Here is a 17,958-nt window from a genome sequence, read left to right as displayed (position 1 = left end):
CTTTCGCCTTTATTTTATATTTTTTATGGAGGGACAGGGACAGTAGGCTGACAGGAAATGGGTAGAGAGATGGGGGGAAGACATGCAGTAAAGGCCGTCGGGTTCGGGAGTCGAATCCGCGGCACACTGCCAGACTGGATTACCAGCCAAGGTGCCTGGACCATTAAGCCATGGCCCAGGCCGACATATTAGTATTTTAAAGATAGTCTGGACACGTGGCTTGAAAACGGTACAATCCCGGCGAAACCAGGGCCCCCACCAAGGGGTGTAGGGCCTTCGTCCTGGTCCTCCTGCCCAACACCAGCCAGTAGAAATACGTACAGTGGCAGTTATGCATAAAGTAGTAGGGGTGTGCCGAATTCCATGATATTTTTATGATAAGTTTAGAAATGCTTCATTTATAATTCACAAAAACATATTTTACTGAAAAACAAGCCTAATTAGTGAAGTAAGTTCTCACTAATACTAAAGACTAATATACAAATGAAAAATCACACCTGTGTGAAGTGAGGGGCGCTAATATATTAAAGTCTACCTCATGTTGCTATGATTAGGTGATGTAATGATGATGTAAAACAAACTGATCAAAACAAATTGTAACAATGGAATGCGGAAGTGCTCATTCTATCTCAATGGGATAGTTAACTTCCAGCCATAGGAGCAATGTTTGGAACTCTAGCCCATAGGCTTTTTGGCGAGATCAAAGCGTGTCGCCACTCTTATTAGATTACTCTGGCATGTGCGTGCACACACTCATGTGGCAGTGCACAACCCAAGATGGCGCAGTCCACTGTCTAAGTTAACAGAAAGCCATCCGAAGCTAATGTGAGTAGCTTAAGCAGAAGGGAGTTCCAACCACGCCTCTAGCCTATGGCAGGCCAGTCTGGTGCATCTCAGAGGTAGGACAGGTTACAGGAGAAAGGAGGCACAACTAAAAAAGCGACAACGTTTCAATGTTTCAGTTACATCTTCGTCAGGTACTATGCCTATTTCCCCCAAAATGCAGAAGAAGCTAATGTTGGCGTTAGAAACGATAATATTGTAATCACGAAGCACTGTAAAATCAGAACCTTGCCGAAGTGATCATCACCACGGACGGCGCCGTAGTTTCAGAGGAGGTGCTTAAAAAGTAAATAGATGAGCGCTCAGCCGCTCAGCCAAATGGGGCGGGCGGGGCGCTAGCAACCGGGCCGATAAAAAAAAAAAAAAAGGAAAATAGCGAGACCTTCTATCGATATAAAACGCCTTAGAACGACTATGTACTTGTCCTGAGCACCAAGCGTTTTTGAGTGGTGCAACCACTCCAAGGAACGGCAATGTCTGTGTTCACCTATGTGTTGGTTCACCTACCTATGTGCCTTTAATGAGCACCAGTATGACTGAGTACCAGTAGGGGCGCTGTTGTGCCAGAAATGGAGAGAGAGAGAGACAGTGCTGCACTGTTGCCTGCTAATGAGAGAGAGAGGGGGGGGAGAGAGAGGAGTTGCACCACTCAGTTCACACAGGTGTGATTTTTATTTGATAGGATGAGTATACTCGTCCTTAGCATAAAATGTGTCACTAGTCATGTGTTAATATTGCGGGACGATATATCGGGCTCGGCACACCCCAATTAAGTATCCTTGACATTCTGGGGCAGCAGTGGCTCCGGGGGTAGTGCCAGGAGCCTGGCAAGGTTCCCAACTTCCTAGTTGGAACCCAGGCTCTCTCAGAGTTGCTGTAGAAATGTCCTTGTCAGGCAAGACACTGAACCTCTAATTGTGAGCAGGTTGGTGCCTTGCATGGTTTCCTACAGTGTGTGAATGGGTGACTGCATTTTCCCCCTATAGTCTGTCAGTAGGAATGGGTCCATGACATGTGCATGGTTTCCTCCATGTCAGTAGGAATGTGAGGTACATTGTTCAGTGGCTCATGGGTCGAGTGGTCGGTAGAGCAGCCGGATGGGAACTGTGAGGTTCCCAGTTCTCCTCCAGAGTTAGTGTCGAAGTGTCCTTGAGCTCCTGATATGCAGGTTGGTGCCTTGCATGGTTTCCTCTGCCATCGGTGTGTGAATGATGGATGTAATGCACAATCTATGTAAAGCGCTTTCAATAAAAGTGCTATATAAATGCACCATTTATTCATTGGAGAAAGTACATTTGAGAAAAGCACTATATAAATGCAGTCCATTTAGCCTTTCTGTTTCTTCTCAACTAGCAGTATAGAGGGTATGCGCATGCTTAAAATGAATGGCACATCGAGTGGCAAAGCAACATGCAAAGTGAGTTTAACATTGTGTAATGTTGTTTAATGCAATCAGATAGGACTTTTCTGGCGACTTTATGCGTTCCTGCATAACTTCCGGGTTTGATTATGTCACGCGCATACCCTCTATAGAGCTGGAATCGACTCAGACTAGCAGCAGCAGAGAGAGATGGGAACTGCTGACACATTTATGTATTGCATTGCTTATTTCTCACCTCAAATGTATTAATGTACTGATGAGTAATGCACCGTCTGGCTGCCATCTTGAGTTGAATAAAGAACGTAGCAGCCTAAGAGTGTCTCCCTAATGAATATAATCATGATTCATGAATATTCATAAGAGGTTTGCCTTTGTCATCAGTCTTTACGTTTGACAGGAATCATTACGTTTCTGATCAGCGGATTGCTAAACCATTTGGGAAGCCCTTCCAAAGCCAACATTTATTTTGGTGTCATTTTGAGTATTCTGCATCCTTACCCTAACATAAGCAGTGTATGCATAGAGTTAACCCCACCATAACTTCACCTAGACTTAAGGCATGTAAACCCTACATACTTCATTCATTGTACTTCAAATAGCAAAATTAGCCAAATGTTCTATTTGTGCAGAATATGTTGTGCCTATGCCCAGAATAGTACATATGAATGCATACATTCATACATGCATGTAGAGAGAGGCGGCAGACACTCTAAAGAGAAGGAACCTGCAAGCGCATTCACGTTGATGTGTAGGAATGTCTCGTATTAGAAGTACTGAATGTGTTCTTAACGTAGCAGGATAAAGTTATGCGTCCCATGGATGCTGTGGTGGTTCATTACATGTTTGGCTAGGGGCTAATGATTTTAGCCAAGCCCCCCCCAGGCTAAGGGCCGATTCATACTCCTGTTTCGGCGCTGTAGTGCCGAAATGATTTCGGCTCGTCAGAAAATTTCAGTAGCACCGAAGAGCCGACTTTAGGACGGTACCCGCCCCCCCGAACCTCAAATGACGTCAAATTGTAGGCTCTACAGCGCCGAACCGACTTTTATTCGGCTCTAAAATAGGAGTATGAATCGACCCTAAATGGGTCTGCTGGAATCCCTCCTATGTTTGTCCCATGTTTGTATATTACATGCCGCACACAAACTGTATTGCACTTTAGAAGGATATTTTTGTTTGTTTTTTTTCCACCTAGGCATATATACTCTATTTTGGTTTACAATTTAATCTAATGTTAATATATGATTGAAGGAGTGATTATTATACATGCATCACTTCAAAGCACAATAAAATATTTCACACCACTTTAAACCACATGTATTAACTGCTTGTATTAACTGAAGAAAATACTAATAATGAAGAAAGAAATGATGCTAGTCCTTTCAGCAGTCGGGACCATTTTGAAAGACCGCAACTGTGGCAGGGAATAAGTTAACTGAAAAAATAGCCGTGTGAAGTAAATAAAGATGCTTTGAGCTGCATGGTAGAATTAAGCAAGTTTTGCAGCTGCAAACTTGAGCAATGATTTTGCAGTAATATAATTTGCTTGCTCTGGCAGTACTCTTTACTATTGGCTATTACCAGTAAGTCGCCCTAAAGGGCGAGGAGGTCGCATGCACTCATCCGCCTGGGTGACAGCAGACTGCTGGGCGAGCACTGGCAATTTAGCATGGGGGGTCAGATCAACATATGGAATTAATTCTGTACTGGCCATATATGGAGCGTGTCTTGAGTGTACAGGGTTTGACGAGGTCAGATCAACATATGGATCGTCAGAACAGGTCAGCTCCATATATGGAGATCTAAGGGTGGCAGAAGGGGCAGTGTCAAGTGTACAGGGTTTGATGAGGGCCCAGGTAGGGCCGGGCCTTAATTTTCCGGCCTGTTGAGAACTCTAGTTTTTGCCGGCTGCCGGGCATGGAGACATCAAAGAGGAAGGATGGATGGATGGGAATATTTTTTTATGACTCATTTGAGTTAAAACAAAAATACATTGTTATGCTAAAGATTAAATCAAGTTTATGCAATAGGTGCCATTGGTTTTTATTATGAGTAATAAGCAGCTGATTTAAATAATCATTATTCTCATAGTTAATAGTTGGAACAACTAAAACAACCTCAAACTAAATTTAAAAAGTAATCTAAATGAGAGCCATGCTAATCCAATTTGTAATCGCCAATTAATCGATTATCAAAATAATCGCTACAACTTTTTTTAAACTGAACTTTCTTCGTTTAATATGGATGCACATGTCATATTGGCGTCCCATGTTGAGCCATCTACTCCAGTCTAAAGCCAGGCAGAACTAAAGACTGATTTCAAGGTATGTTGTTGAAGACGTGCTGCCTATTATCTACTAGTTTAGACTTTGTACCAAGTCTTGGTGCGAACAATGCCTTATTAAGGTCAATAAATCATGTATAGGCTCTGTGTGTAACTGTAGTCCTGGGTTTGTGGAAGGTGGCATACCTTTTCTGTTCCATTTCCCCATAGCTTCAAATGATTGGTTTATTTCATTGGATCATTTTATTGATTGCAGTCGAGCCATTCATATGGGAAAACTAAGGGAAACAGAAAATAATTATGCCAGCTCTTGCCAGCTTCTGGAAACACAAGCCATTGTTGTACTGATTGACGGTTAACTATGCTTGTTTGCATCTACCTGCTCTAAAGTGGGGACATATTATTATATTGTCATATATATTGTTGACTTGGTGTGAAAACAAGCTTATGTTATGATTTCTGTGTTCTAGGATGGAGATCACCGTGCTGGCCATGGAGCACGAGCACAACAAGCGGATGGCGAACGCAGCACTGGCCGCTGTCATCAGTAGAGCTGAAAGGAGTAATGCCTGTGGTCCAAAGGTCTCTGTCGAATCGCTCTGTCCTCAGACCTGTCCACAAGCTGCTGCCGCAGACTCTCTTCAAGTCAAACAGCCTGTTGCTCCTCCTCAACCTCCTGAAATTCAACTAGTCCACCCCCATGCCCCACTTCAGCCAGCATCTGCTGATCAAACCAAGCACTCAGACAAACGGCCTCTGGTGGAACCGTGGAATGACGTCTTAGCCAATCTGAGGAAAACGGCTCAAATGCTGAGGTTGGTGCAGTTTTTCTTACCCACTTGAGCCCTATTTTTATTCTTTTGACTTTATATATAGCCAAACCTTTTCAACTCTAATCTTTTCTTCTGGAGTCCCTGGAACATAATATTTTAAGATGGTGGGCCAATATCATTTTGGGGGTATTTGATATGACATTTTTAAGCACCACTGATAGAGCAACGTAATGTTTGTAGATGCATGTTATACTGTGTCCCATTAGACTTGCTTTGTTTCTCTTATTAGTCTTTGTGCCTGTTATTCTAGCAGTGCTTTTGGTAATAATGGGTTATTTAGAAGAATTGCCCTCAATTTACTTTTTTTGGTCAGTAACTTTTGCTTATTGTACATAATGATGATAATCCCTCATTAAAACGATGTATGCTTTATTTTTTATACAGTAATGGAAACAAAGGATTCACACTCCAAAAGCTCATCCCTTCTGAAAATGGTAAATGAAAATGCAAGAATCATCCCTAAACTTCATTAGTCAGTCCAAGTTGCAACATGATGTACAACATGTTTGTACTCCTCATATAGATTATCTTCCATACTAGGGCTGCAACTATCAATTATTGTTTTAGCGATTATTCTATCGATTACTGTTCAATTAATCCAGGAACGTGTTTTTTTTAATGATTAGATTAAATACTCAATAAATCAACATGATTCAATGTATCAACTAAATTGATTAGTCTCATTAACCACAAGCCTTATTTATACGTACTTTAGTAGTACAACCCTGATCTACAAGATTGTATTTTAAAAATAATGAATATATATATATTTTTTTTCCTCTTCACAATAGATTAGTTTAACTGTTGCACCCCTCCATTATCAACCCAAAGCTGCATTTGGAAATTAGATTTTTTTTTGTTGAAGGTGTCTGTGTCTCTAAGGCCGTGTGTGTGTGTGTGCGCGTGTGTGTGTGTGTGCGTGTGTGTGTGTGTGTGTGTGTGTGTGTGTGTGTATTGCTATAATTGCTACCCATGTACATTTCAGGTCTCCCCATCAGTAAGAATCAAAGGAATGTCCCACAGCTCATCAGCGGTGGTAAACCAAACGATGCTGCCTCGACAGAAAGGTACAAATTAGTTTTGAAAAAAATGTAAATAAAAAATGTTTGGGTGGGGATTTCTGGAAGCCAACACCAGGAATGCTGCTGGTAAAGAAACACTCTTTGATTCAGCTGAGCAACAGCACTCTGAGATTCTGTTTACAAAAGACATTGTAAAGTCTCTAGAGTTAATGTTACTTCCCAAGTTCCCAAGCAAATGGCCTGCATGCATCGTGGTCACGCATCATCACCTCAAATAGCGCCGGTCTGCATACCTGTGGTTGGGAACCTCTGGGTTAAATCACATGCTCGCCCACTGGCTGCCTCATGACCTTACCTAAAAGTTTTATTCAAAGCCATTAAGAGAGCGCAATTACTGCGATCTGCTGGGTATGTATGTGTACTCCATGGGCCAATAAGGCGATCGGCTGGGTATGTATGTCGGTGTACTCTACGGGCCATTCTTGGTGACGTAACGTTTCAAGGTTGGTAGATGGTCAATAACGGGTCTAAAGGATTTAGAATAGCAGAGAGCTCTAGGACCCAGAGCAGCAGTGGTACCCATACAGCAGCAGAGAGCTTTAGGACTGCGAGCACTCCATGGCGCGCTCTGCTTACGCACAAGTAGGCCATGTATGGCCTACTTGTGTGCAAGGTGCAAGTTGGCATCTCGAGAAGTGCATTTCTAGTTCCCCTGCTATTTTTGAGGAGTAATAAGCCAGATTTTTTTTAAGGAAAAACAAATAGTTGTGATTTGTCATTGAATACCATGACAAGAATAAAGCTTTAAATTATTCAGGTCAACCATACAAAATGTTTTCTTGTTCATCAGTTTTGTTCCCGTGTGTGTCTGTTTCAGCTTCCACCCTCAGATTAAGTGGCACCAGAAGAAAGAGTCACTGATTGTGAATGTGCAGCTCTCCAATCCAGTGTCACAGAAATGTGAATTCTACGCAAATCGTGTGGTGTACAGGTCTGTTGTGGAATTTGAATATCATAGCCCATTGATTTGTGACATTTATGGCATAATGTTCAGCATACCTTTTTGTGTTGCATATCAATATTGTCAGGCAGAAACCATTTATCGTCATATTTAAACTTTTTATGTTTTTTCTTTTCATTAATGGTAAATGGTGCATTTATATAGCGCCTTTATCCAAGGCGCTTTACATAGATGCTATAGATTGCTAGTTGAGAAGAAACTGAAAGGCTAAATGGACTGCATTTATATAGCGCTTTTCTCCACTTTTATCCAAAGCGTTTTACATAGATTGTGCATTACATTCACCCATTCACACACACATTCATACACCGATGGTGGCGTAAACCATGCAAGGCACCAACCAGCACATCAGGAGCAATTAGGGATTCAGTGTCTTGCTCAAGGACACTTCGACACTGGGGGAGCCCGGGTTCGAACTGGCAACCTTGCGGTTACCATCCGGCCACTCTACCCCTGAGCCCACCGCTAAATATTTAACCAATAGAGTATTAACAAGAGCTTGTGACTAAATAACCACAGCTTCTTTATTCCATTACCTGAATAAACGAAGGAGAAAAAAATAAGTGAATCGTAACATTTTCAAATGTTTGCTTATATTTAAATTCTTCACAATGTTCACATTATGGCTTGACGATGTGTGTGCTGTTTCTCTGCAGTGGCAGTGTGAATAGCAGGCCATACAGAGCTGACTTGGAGCTTCATGACAGCATCATTGCAGACCAGTGCTCCTGGACCATGAAGTGCAACGAGCCGGTCCTCACATTGGTGAAGCAGCAGAAGGGACTCTGGGACAAGCTCGTCAAACACAAGGTTCAAATACTGCCATTTTACACCCGTTTTATACTTGGTTCTGCAGTGGTGTCATGCACCGAAAATGGCCGACCTACAAGCTCACAACATGTCGTTATACGAGACACGATGTGAACTTGTTGGTCATCATTGTGAGCTTGTTGGCCATTATTTACTTCAGATCATCATATAAATAATATAAATATAATTAAACCGTAGTCGTGTTTTTCTTACAGAATAATTGTGTTCGCTATGATCTTCACTACTATGAGGACATAGAGGAAGAGCATACACCAAAAGGTAGGTTAATAGGTCCATATGGACGTGGATTAAATATAAACATCACAAAATGTGAAATCTGTGTTTTCCAGTCAAATGACTAACTGAACCGTTTAGGTAATTTGACAAACTGTCATTAGAACTGTGTTTCTTGTTAGGCTGTTAGGAAGTGTACAATAGTTAAGAGAAAATGGTGACTAAAGTGTATGTGTGTGTGTGTGTGTGTAAAATATCTTCTGTCCGGTTTTTTATGTTTCAAATGGTATAAAGTGGAATCAACTTCATTATTCTATTCATGTAATTACAATTACATTTGAAAGAGTGTCCGTAGATTTCCATTTTCCACAATGGCACATTTTCCCATTTCTGAATTATTTTAAGTCTTTACCTAAAAATAATTCTTGTCTCGTTGTTCACCAGGCGGGCGATTCGTAGAGGCTATGGGAGATATTGATGATGGTGGCCATGTGGATTCATCCAGTGACAGTGAGCTTGACTGAAGCCGTGGAGACTCATTGTGTGTTACAAAAGGAGGAACAGTGAAGGTTTCATCCACTTAAAATGGTGTTGCGACAAAGTTTGATTGATTGATGGGTCTTTTTCTTTTATTTTTTACAACCAATTAGCCTGAAAGTACCCAAGCTTTTTTTGGCATAGAGAGACGGATCAAACTAGCGCTGGAAACGGATGCTGGCTCCCTATTGGTTCACAAACCTATGTGCCCGCATCTCCCCTCCCCGGTAGAACACAGCAGAGAATAGAGTATGCACATACTCAGTCTAGATTCTAGGCAAAACATTTAAACATTAACATTTAAATGTCACATAATACAGGAGGCAGCAAAATGTTGTGTTATTGAAAACAAGCACTTCCAAACTCTGACACTAAAATAATCAAATGCAGGGCATTTCTGGACACAAAGTAGCTCATAACGTTTCTATGGTGGATTTTCATGAATCAAAAACTTTGCAGATAGAAAGAGGATAATTCAAGCTTTTCGTTCAGCTGCAATGTTGGTGAGTTTAACATTGTTTAATGCAATCAGACAGGACTTTTCTGTTTGGATGATTGGGCTGTCAAGGCCAGAAAGTAGTTTGTTGCCACTCAGTGGGCGTTCCCGCATAACTTCCAGGTACGATGATGTCATGTGCATACCCTCTATACTGTCGCCAAATTTGGAGCAATGCCCCTCTGCACTCTTGTTAGGGAAATGCAAGGTTCACTCCCACTCCTTTGTGTTTTCATTTGAAATGTACCCATTCGGCATACTGTTAATAAATACTTCAATCAATCCTATGCCACATTTTTTTTTTCCTTTTGAAAACAAAACGCCTGGATCCACGAGGCTAATAACGGATTGATTGAATATTTTATTAGTCAAAAAATGTAAATGGCACGTGGTACAGTCGGATTAAGGCTAAAAGGATCTACATTATCTACATTTATACATATAGCTTAACATAAGCTAACCTGGTCAATGGAATGGAACACCGTTTTGGACATATGTTTAAAACCCTTTTTTTGCCATTTTTTGATCAACTGTTTACAGTATAGTCCCTGTTAAATGTCGCTTTTTAATTATGGTCACACCTTTTGTCTAGGGTTGTTGATACAGATTTTTGATTTGTAGAGAGATTTGTACCCACTAAGCCAGTCATTCTCAAACTTTTATTTTGGCCTAGGTACCCCTTGGAGGGAGAATTATTTCTACCCCCTCATCCTCGCAACACTGATGAGCATACTTGCAACCTTACATTTGATGCCATTGGAACTATTTGTATTAAATAAGTCATTCAGATTCAAACCCATTTCATATTCATAAACAAACAATTTAGGCTATCCTGCCACACTAATGGACAGAAAAGCAAAGTTACCATGTTTACCCAGGGTAACTGGACTAAGCTCAAGAACTTGTTTACAGCCAGGCCCTTCTCATAGAACATTTCATGGTAGGGGTTCAATGCCTTGCTCAAGAGCACTTCAACGGTGGTAATTTTAACGTGCCGGTCCGCGGTTACGAAGTAGCGACCTTCCGATATCAAGACCGCTCCGCAAACCGCTCGGCCGCCTCTGCCCCAGCGAAACACCCCATCCTTTGTCCGTATTCTCCTACCAAACCACACCGTTTGCACACATCTCACCATGCACAACACCAGCTTGCCTGTCCAGACATCAACCACTACTTTGCATCCATGCAACTGTCATATTTACCCCCCCCAAAAAAAATCTTATGTGAAGATAAGCACTTGGAATGTAGGAGTTGAGGCATTCCGTTTTATTTGACTGTTACACAAATAAATATTGTGATAATGGCAGATCTATATGCCTTGCAACGTTTTGAGCTTGTAGTTCTGCTAGTTTCAACATATGTGCCTCTTAATATTTGACAATTTGACCAATGTTTAACCTGTTTTTATTTTTTTTATATAAATTGATTACTTTTGATGCATAGTAGTGTTTTTGCATGTTTTAACCAATTGACTCCACTTCACTACTTTATATATTACTGATAGTTTCCCAAGCATACCACAGGTTATTCAGGTAGGAGAGCGTAACGTAGTTGAGCTACTAGGCACCCCCATACCACAAGTTGTTTGATTTGGACTCTTCCAATTCAGCTTTGTGTTGAACTTGGCCCAGAGGAAGGCATGGATGTTTTAATTTAATTCATACAACAAATCTTTATCCAGGAATTATTCTGTCGGAGACATTTGTTCTGTTTTGTGGCATATATTGTTGTGTGGGTGTCTTATTTGTGTGTATTAAAAGTTTGCAAAGTGTTGGATTACCTGTCTCAAGCCAGTATTAATATAACACAAGGGAGCCCGGGGTTGAACTGAGAACCTTCCGATTCCTCAGAGTTCCCAGTTCGAGGGGTAAAAATATTTGGCAATTTTTTATTTTGTTTTAAGAAAACTGACTTGTTCGCATTATCCCGCTTATACCTAAATTAACGCCAAAGTAATTATTGCCAATCGGTTAGTAGTCTTGTATTTTTCATTTTGGTTGAGCTCTTATTCAAGCTTTGTTTATTTTGCTGTCTCTGGAATCCAGAGACAGTCTGGATAAGATTGTCTGTTAAATGCCTATATTGAAAATGGTTTTCCACTTAACAGTCTTTGTATTGAGTTGTGCTTGAAATGTACTGTAATTCTTTCTTTTGTGGATGAAGTAGACTGGGTCAAATACAGCTTCAAGTAAGAATGGCACCTAAAATAAATACATAAATGAAGAGAAAACAATGTAACTGCCTTCTTGATTTAGGCTGCAGCCAATTGAGCTAGTTGTGCATGAGTCAATGATGAGTAGCCCAAACATTTATTTATTTTCTATTCTGACGAATCTAGAATCGGGGAAAAAAAACTCTACGAGAGTCTAAATGTTTGGGCTAAGTGATGAGTATCATATGGACAAACCTACACGGAATTATATAAATCATTAAGAGACTCGAGATTAAATGTTTTGTTTCAGTTTCTTAGATATTTTATAGCGGTGTGATTTGTTATGCTTATTGCACTTGTAGCAATTTCCACAAATGTGAAGTGCATTATAAATTAAATATTAAACGTGTCATCTGGGAACTACAGACCAAATGAAAAATCAGACGCGTCTGAAGTGAGTGGTGCAACAGCGCCCCCTGTTGATACCTTAAACATAGGGACATATACAGACAGGGGTGGATGGACATAGGGACATTGCTGTTCTTTGGAGTTGTTGCACCAATCAAAAAGTGGAGATCATTAATTGTTATGGTTAGAATTCTACACATATTTCGAAATGTGTAATTAATAGTCTGGAAATTGATAGTTGATGCATGTGTTGCTACCAGAAATGTTGTTGTACATGCGATTGTGTGGTGCCTCTCCAACGCCTCTAGGTGGCATTAGAGTCCAGTTGATTCTAGTTCTCGGCGTTGTTTGGGCAGGAACTTTTAGACTATCGTTATCCTACACACACAATCTGATATTAAAATAGTAGGCTATTAATATTCTATATTGGTTTTTAAGATTAACCAGATGGTTTCAGATTATAAAATAGTAAAACTGTTACTTTGGACTATTGCTAATTATAAATGGTTTCTCGCACTAAGTAGGCTACCAAGGTTTCAATCTGTCAATTGTTATAACTCCAATGTACAAAATTCGTTTTCATTTGTTTAGGCGGGGCTATAATAAATTGACTATAATAAAGCAGAGGCTCGAACAGAGTGGGCTAAAACATAAGAAATTACACTGGATTTTGATTTGTGTATTAATGTGTAATCCACAATTCGCGCGCGCTCGTGCGAGGAGGAGGGGTAGTGTACTGTTGAACACATCGAGGAGAGGAGGTGGTAGCTATTCAGGAGAAGGTCCCAAACTAGAACACGGAGATCAAACACACACGACACGCACACGCACAAGTAGATCAACGCGCCCCAGCCAGGGTGCTTGTTGGTGCTACTTTCTCACCGTGCATGGGTCGGAATGATCGGATAGGAAGTCGGGAAAGATAAGGGAAGACTCTCCCAACTCGCTGTGGATTTATATTCTCCTGCTGGTATATAAATGCTCTGATTGCAGCCAACAGTTCGGTGGATCCGGCGGGATCCATTCCGCATCGGCCCTGTTGTATCCCAGACCCAATCCCGGCAGTCCTGTGGTGGAAGAAGAAGGAGAACAATGAAGGACTAAAAAACCCTTTTCTGATCCAACAGCACCGTATTAGCTGCATCCCACAACTCGGGCTTTCTTTTTTTTAAAGTTAATTCATAGCGTTTAATTTTGTCGTCGTCCAAAAGAAGAGTCTCGTCCATTGCTGCTACTGCCTGTGTGATGCGTCGAATATTATTATTATCGTTATTATTATAGGGGTGAGTCGGGACACATAAATTCCGTTTGTTGACAAATAGTTTGAGGAGAAGTTCTACAGCGAAATTGCACAGGAGCAGCTTGGAGAGAAAACATGTCGTCGCCCAGGTTCAAAAAGGATAAGGAGATCATTGCGGACTACGAGAGTCAAGTGAAAGGTACAGAGTACTACATAATACATGTATAAAGTACTGCGTGGAAAGTGGAAACATTGTCACTGACCACTAGACCCCTAGCAACAGTCTGGCTGGGATCAGGCTAATTCATGATGCACTAAGCTGCGTGCACACCACCAATCACACGCATAACGGACCACAATGAGGTTTGATGATCCCGTTTGGAAAACATCACTGCCTCTGTGTCTCATCATGTGTCTGTTAATAATTGTCTACACAACTACACCCTGTAATGAAACTTTGACTGAATATTGCAGGCTACTAATGTATGGCATGTTCAGGGTAATAAGGGTCCATCCATTCGATTAAAGCGTAGGCCTACATTTTACTGCGAGCTACAGGTTCAGGTTACTATCTTAATAATGTTGCGAACCTGTTGCTCCTGCCTGTTTAATTATATAAACGGCATACTACTGTATAGTATGGCCGCTATATAAACACTAGCCTATAGTCTTTGTATTTACTGAAAGGCACAGGCGATTAATGGAATATGAAGGACCCCAATGGAAACAAACCATAGGCTTTCTTTATTGAACTGTACTTTACTGTGCTCCCCCCCTCCAAACTGTTAATGTATTCAATCAGTCAATCAATTAGGCACAAGAAAAATGCTAATGTTCCATATTGTTTTGATAATTAACATATTGCCTCCAGAAATCAGGGATATAGTTTTTTATTATGTTAATGTATTAGTAACTTCTGTGCACACACTGTTGATGTAACATGTTGTAGTTATATTATGCTGCTATTAATGCACACGCATATGGGGTAGTTTTAGCTCCTTTCGGGACCAAGGGGCTAGGGTAGTTTAGAGTTGGTTAATGATTGCTTTTCATTAAAACAAATATTGCTCCCTCTCCCTGCATACAAATAAGCAATAGTGTTGTTTTTAAACAAAATCTACAGACAAACTAGCACAGGAAAGAAGCGGTGGTTGGCTAGTGGCTACCCTGCTGTAAGTTACCATGTGGATTTGGGCTCTCAGCCAAGGAGTTGTTCTCCCATGTGCCAGTGCCATTAGTGAGCTGCCTGAAATACCACCTATTCACTTCACCATAAAACCTAGTCTTAAATCCAGAGAGACGGAGGGGGGGGGGGGGGGGGGGGAGGAGACTGAGTCATGGGGGGGGGGGGGGGGGGGCTGTGAGAATGCATAATGTGGGAGCTCTCATTTGCTTGGAATGTTCAGCCCTGTTTATTCTCTGGATGGGGATGACTCAGGGGTTCAGCCTATAATAGAAGGTGATGCACAGTCACAGGGGGAGGCTGGCTGGATGAGAGACGGCCATGCCTCCGATTTGTCAAGCCAAATAGGACAACAATAATAACAACCTGAAGCAACTGTGTTTAGTGCTGTTGCTTGAATTCCATCATGTGCCATACAGCCATAGAGATAAATGCAGTTAAGTCGGAGAGGCTTATTGTTATTATCATTATTATTAAACTTGGGAGGTGGAGCGCAACACATCCATCAGCACCCACTCCCACTACTTCACAGACCCACTGCAGAGTAGACCTACCCAAGCTGTGCTACTCGTATATGTTGAGTTGGCAGTGCCTGGGATGAATGGGATCTAATTCAGATCCATGTGATCCAAAGGCGAGGGCTCCACTGACCGAGCAACATAAAATAATGAATTTAGGACAGATGACATTCACTGCAGACTCAGTTGCAAATTTGATGCCAGTACATTCAAATTAGAATCTGAGAGTACATTGGAACAAATATTTGCATTAAGTTCATGTACTTTTATTGAAAAATAATATTTGGGCATTGAACATGAGATGTTTTATTGTTCAAACTAGAATGGCTCCCTTGCGACGTTGTCACCCTTGCAATGTTGCACTGCTAATTGTAGTGAGCAAGGAAGGTGTTGGTGTGAGTAATGAGTGTGATTGATGCACATAATAGGGTGATAACAGAATAGGGTGTAAATGCAGACGGGAAATAAGATAGCATTTGTTGTGTATTGTCATGTTGTAATGTATGACAGTGTTTGTAGCAAAGAGTAAGAAAGGCTAAATGGTAGTAAAATGAAATTTACATCCAGAATATGACCGTATGAGTATGTAGTATGAACATGAACAGTGAAACAGTAATGTGGAGCAATTTTATGTTGCATCATCATACTGTACTCTACTGTATCATACTGTACAGTATTTAACTGTACTGTACCATACTGTGCTGTGCTGTACTGTACCATACCAGGCATACTGTACCATGCCGTACTGTACTGTAGTGTACTGTGCCATACTGTACTGTACCATAGTGTGCTGTACTGCGGGGGGGGGGGGGGGGCATGAATCAGACCAATCTGTATCCAGAGAAAAGGAGTGCAAGGGGGGAGGGGCCTAAAGTGGTGATGATTATGACGGTCACCACTTCAGGAAGTAGGCCACTTCCTGGATTGTGCAATAAGGCAATGTATGCTTACTGTACAGAATGTGAAGATGTTGCGGGCAGGATGATATGCTTAGAACCTTGTCCGAGTGCTAGCTGTAGTTGTGGGAAATGGGGAGGCATTTGAAGTTTGTGTGGGGGCTGAGAGAAGTGGTGCCAAAGCTGTAGTGCTGCCAGAATTGGCCAAAAATGATATTCGAATATTCCTTTTAAAACACCACATGTATTCGAACAATTTTCGAATGATTTCGAATGTCGAATCTATATGATTTTAATATGAATATGATATGAATATTGCAGAATAATATGCTGTAAAACTTTCTCTTTCTTTATCTATATGGTCCGGTCCTGTATGGACCGTGGTTGGTGCTGAGAAATGCACTGGGTCTTGCGAGATCAAATTAATGATTAATTATTATCTTAATAGCCAAATTTTTGTATAATGTTTTAGTTTACGTGGCACAGAGTCTCGTCAGAACTCACACAGCAATTTTATTGTTTTTTTTTAAATAATTTGAATCTTAATTTAAAATATTCGATTATTCTTTTATTTTTTACATTAGAATATTCTTTAGAATATGGAATATTCGTTGGCAGCACTACAAATCTGTGGCTCTGTCCATGGAGTGGGGTTTCTATTGTTGTAGCGAGATGTTTGGTGATATGTTGTTGACAGTCACTGACGTGCAATGCCAGACATTACATTTGAAATCAGTTGTTAAGGAACAAACGGCAGAAGTAAACTTCTCTTTGATTCACTACAATCCTGACTCTTGAAAGGAATATTGATGGACATTTTCAAACTCTGCAAACAGCCTAAATATCCCTTGAGAAGACAAGTTCTTGTGTCTGTAATTGTAGTCCTAGTCTTTAATCTCAGTCGTAAGTGTTGTCACTATTCTGGAATCTGCCTGCAGCCTATTTTTGTCTTTATTAGATGTTGCTGGAAGAAAGTGCTTTGTAAAACAAAACAGTTTCACATATCTTCAAAGTTGGGCACAACGCTTTTCCATCTTCTTGAGTGGTGCTAGCGACTCCTATAGACAGCTATGTATGTCCCTGGCTGTGTTTGTCTGTCTGTCGGTCCGAGTACGGAAATAGCGTTTGTTGACCAAGTGTCAATGTTGCGAAGCCACACACACTGTAACCCTAAGGTATATACAGGGGGATTGTTCCTTTAACTGTGTTGGCGGGCTGAGTCTGGGACGAGGAGTATTATGGGATATCTTGTGTTTACGGTCGCATTATTGAGAGGAAGAGAGATATTACTTTGTTGTTCACTACGGAGGTTGGATACAGAATTAGAACCCTGGCTGATCACGTTTGTCCTTTTTGAATTATTATTTTGTTTATTAAATCACCAGTTCTGTAACACAGACTCCTTTTCCTTGACAGCATAGCAAGAAAGCATAAGGATTATTCCGGAGAGTAGAGACACGGTGGTTATAACACACACACAGGCCTGGGAGGAGGGCTTGTACAGTACAGTATTACAGCACGAGTACAGTATAGCACCATTCACTTCAGACTGGTCTGATTTTTACCTATTTTGTGACTGTCGTGCAAATGTTAAAGGTGTAGGGAAACCGAAATTATTTATTTTGAAGTTTTAGCTTGAAACGCTGTCTCTGAAGTTTCGGAACCAATCAATCCCTCCAGGCTATGGGGTCTCAAAGTCTGACTTCCTGCATGAGAAATATTGTTTGTAAACAAAGTGACAGACATATTAGGTAAAGCCAGTGGATTATTTCTAACCTATACACAAACTATATACATAATCTAGCGTGATGATTACGTTTAAAACAAGTAATACACTGTCTGGATGTCATGTTGAATGAGATTAAAAACGGAGTACGGTAGTTCTTTAATCAAAACCAGCTGTGGAGGAGGACAAACTGAAGCATGGGAATCAAACTAGTAGAACAGAAGGCTTATCTTTGTGAAAGCTAGTGAGAGACATTGGGGTGGTGGTAGAGAACATTGATTACTCAACAAGTACAATGATAAGCAACCCAGAGGACTGCCAGGGGAGATGTTTGTTCTTCTGGTTCACTTCACAAACTTCTCTGTCTCACAGTT

The 17,958-nt window shown here is 41.0% G+C and overlaps 2 protein-coding genes across 7 annotated transcripts in view; both read left to right on the top strand.

Annotated features, from left to right (window-relative positions):
* tdrd12 (tudor domain containing 12) overlaps positions 1-9,096 on the top strand; it is a gene marked incomplete at its 5' end in the record, with an annotated part of 34,660 nt that extends 25,564 nt beyond the window's left edge. The window contains 7 exons of the mRNA XM_080762100.1: positions 4,979-5,323; positions 5,726-5,775; positions 6,327-6,408; positions 7,241-7,354; positions 8,041-8,194; positions 8,410-8,473; positions 8,873-9,096. Coding sequence (XP_080618226.1) covers positions 4,979-5,323; positions 5,726-5,775; positions 6,327-6,408; positions 7,241-7,354; positions 8,041-8,194; positions 8,410-8,473; positions 8,873-8,952 — 889 coding nt within the window. The 3' untranslated portion in view covers positions 8,953-9,096. The remainder of the gene's footprint in view (positions 1-4,978; positions 5,324-5,725; positions 5,776-6,326; positions 6,409-7,240; positions 7,355-8,040; positions 8,195-8,409; positions 8,474-8,872) is intronic.
* Positions 9,097-12,780: 3,684 nt separating this feature from the next.
* srgap1a (SLIT-ROBO Rho GTPase activating protein 1a) overlaps positions 12,781-17,958 on the top strand; it is a 105,956-nt gene continuing 100,778 nt past the window's right edge. For all 6 annotated transcript variants that reach the window (XM_080761992.1, XM_080761991.1, XM_080761990.1 and 3 more), the window contains exon 1: positions 12,781-13,460. In XM_080761992.1, the coding sequence (XP_080618118.1) occupies positions 13,397-13,460 (64 nt within the window). In that variant the 5' untranslated portion in view covers positions 12,781-13,396. The remainder of the gene's footprint in view (positions 13,461-17,958) is intronic.

Source organism: Protomyctophum bolini (assembly GCF_963924005.1).
Source record: "Protomyctophum bolini genome assembly, chromosome: 4".
Classification (NCBI taxonomy): domain Eukaryota; kingdom Metazoa; phylum Chordata; class Actinopteri; order Myctophiformes; family Myctophidae; genus Protomyctophum; species Protomyctophum bolini.
This window is presented reverse-complemented; position numbering and strand designations above follow the sequence as displayed.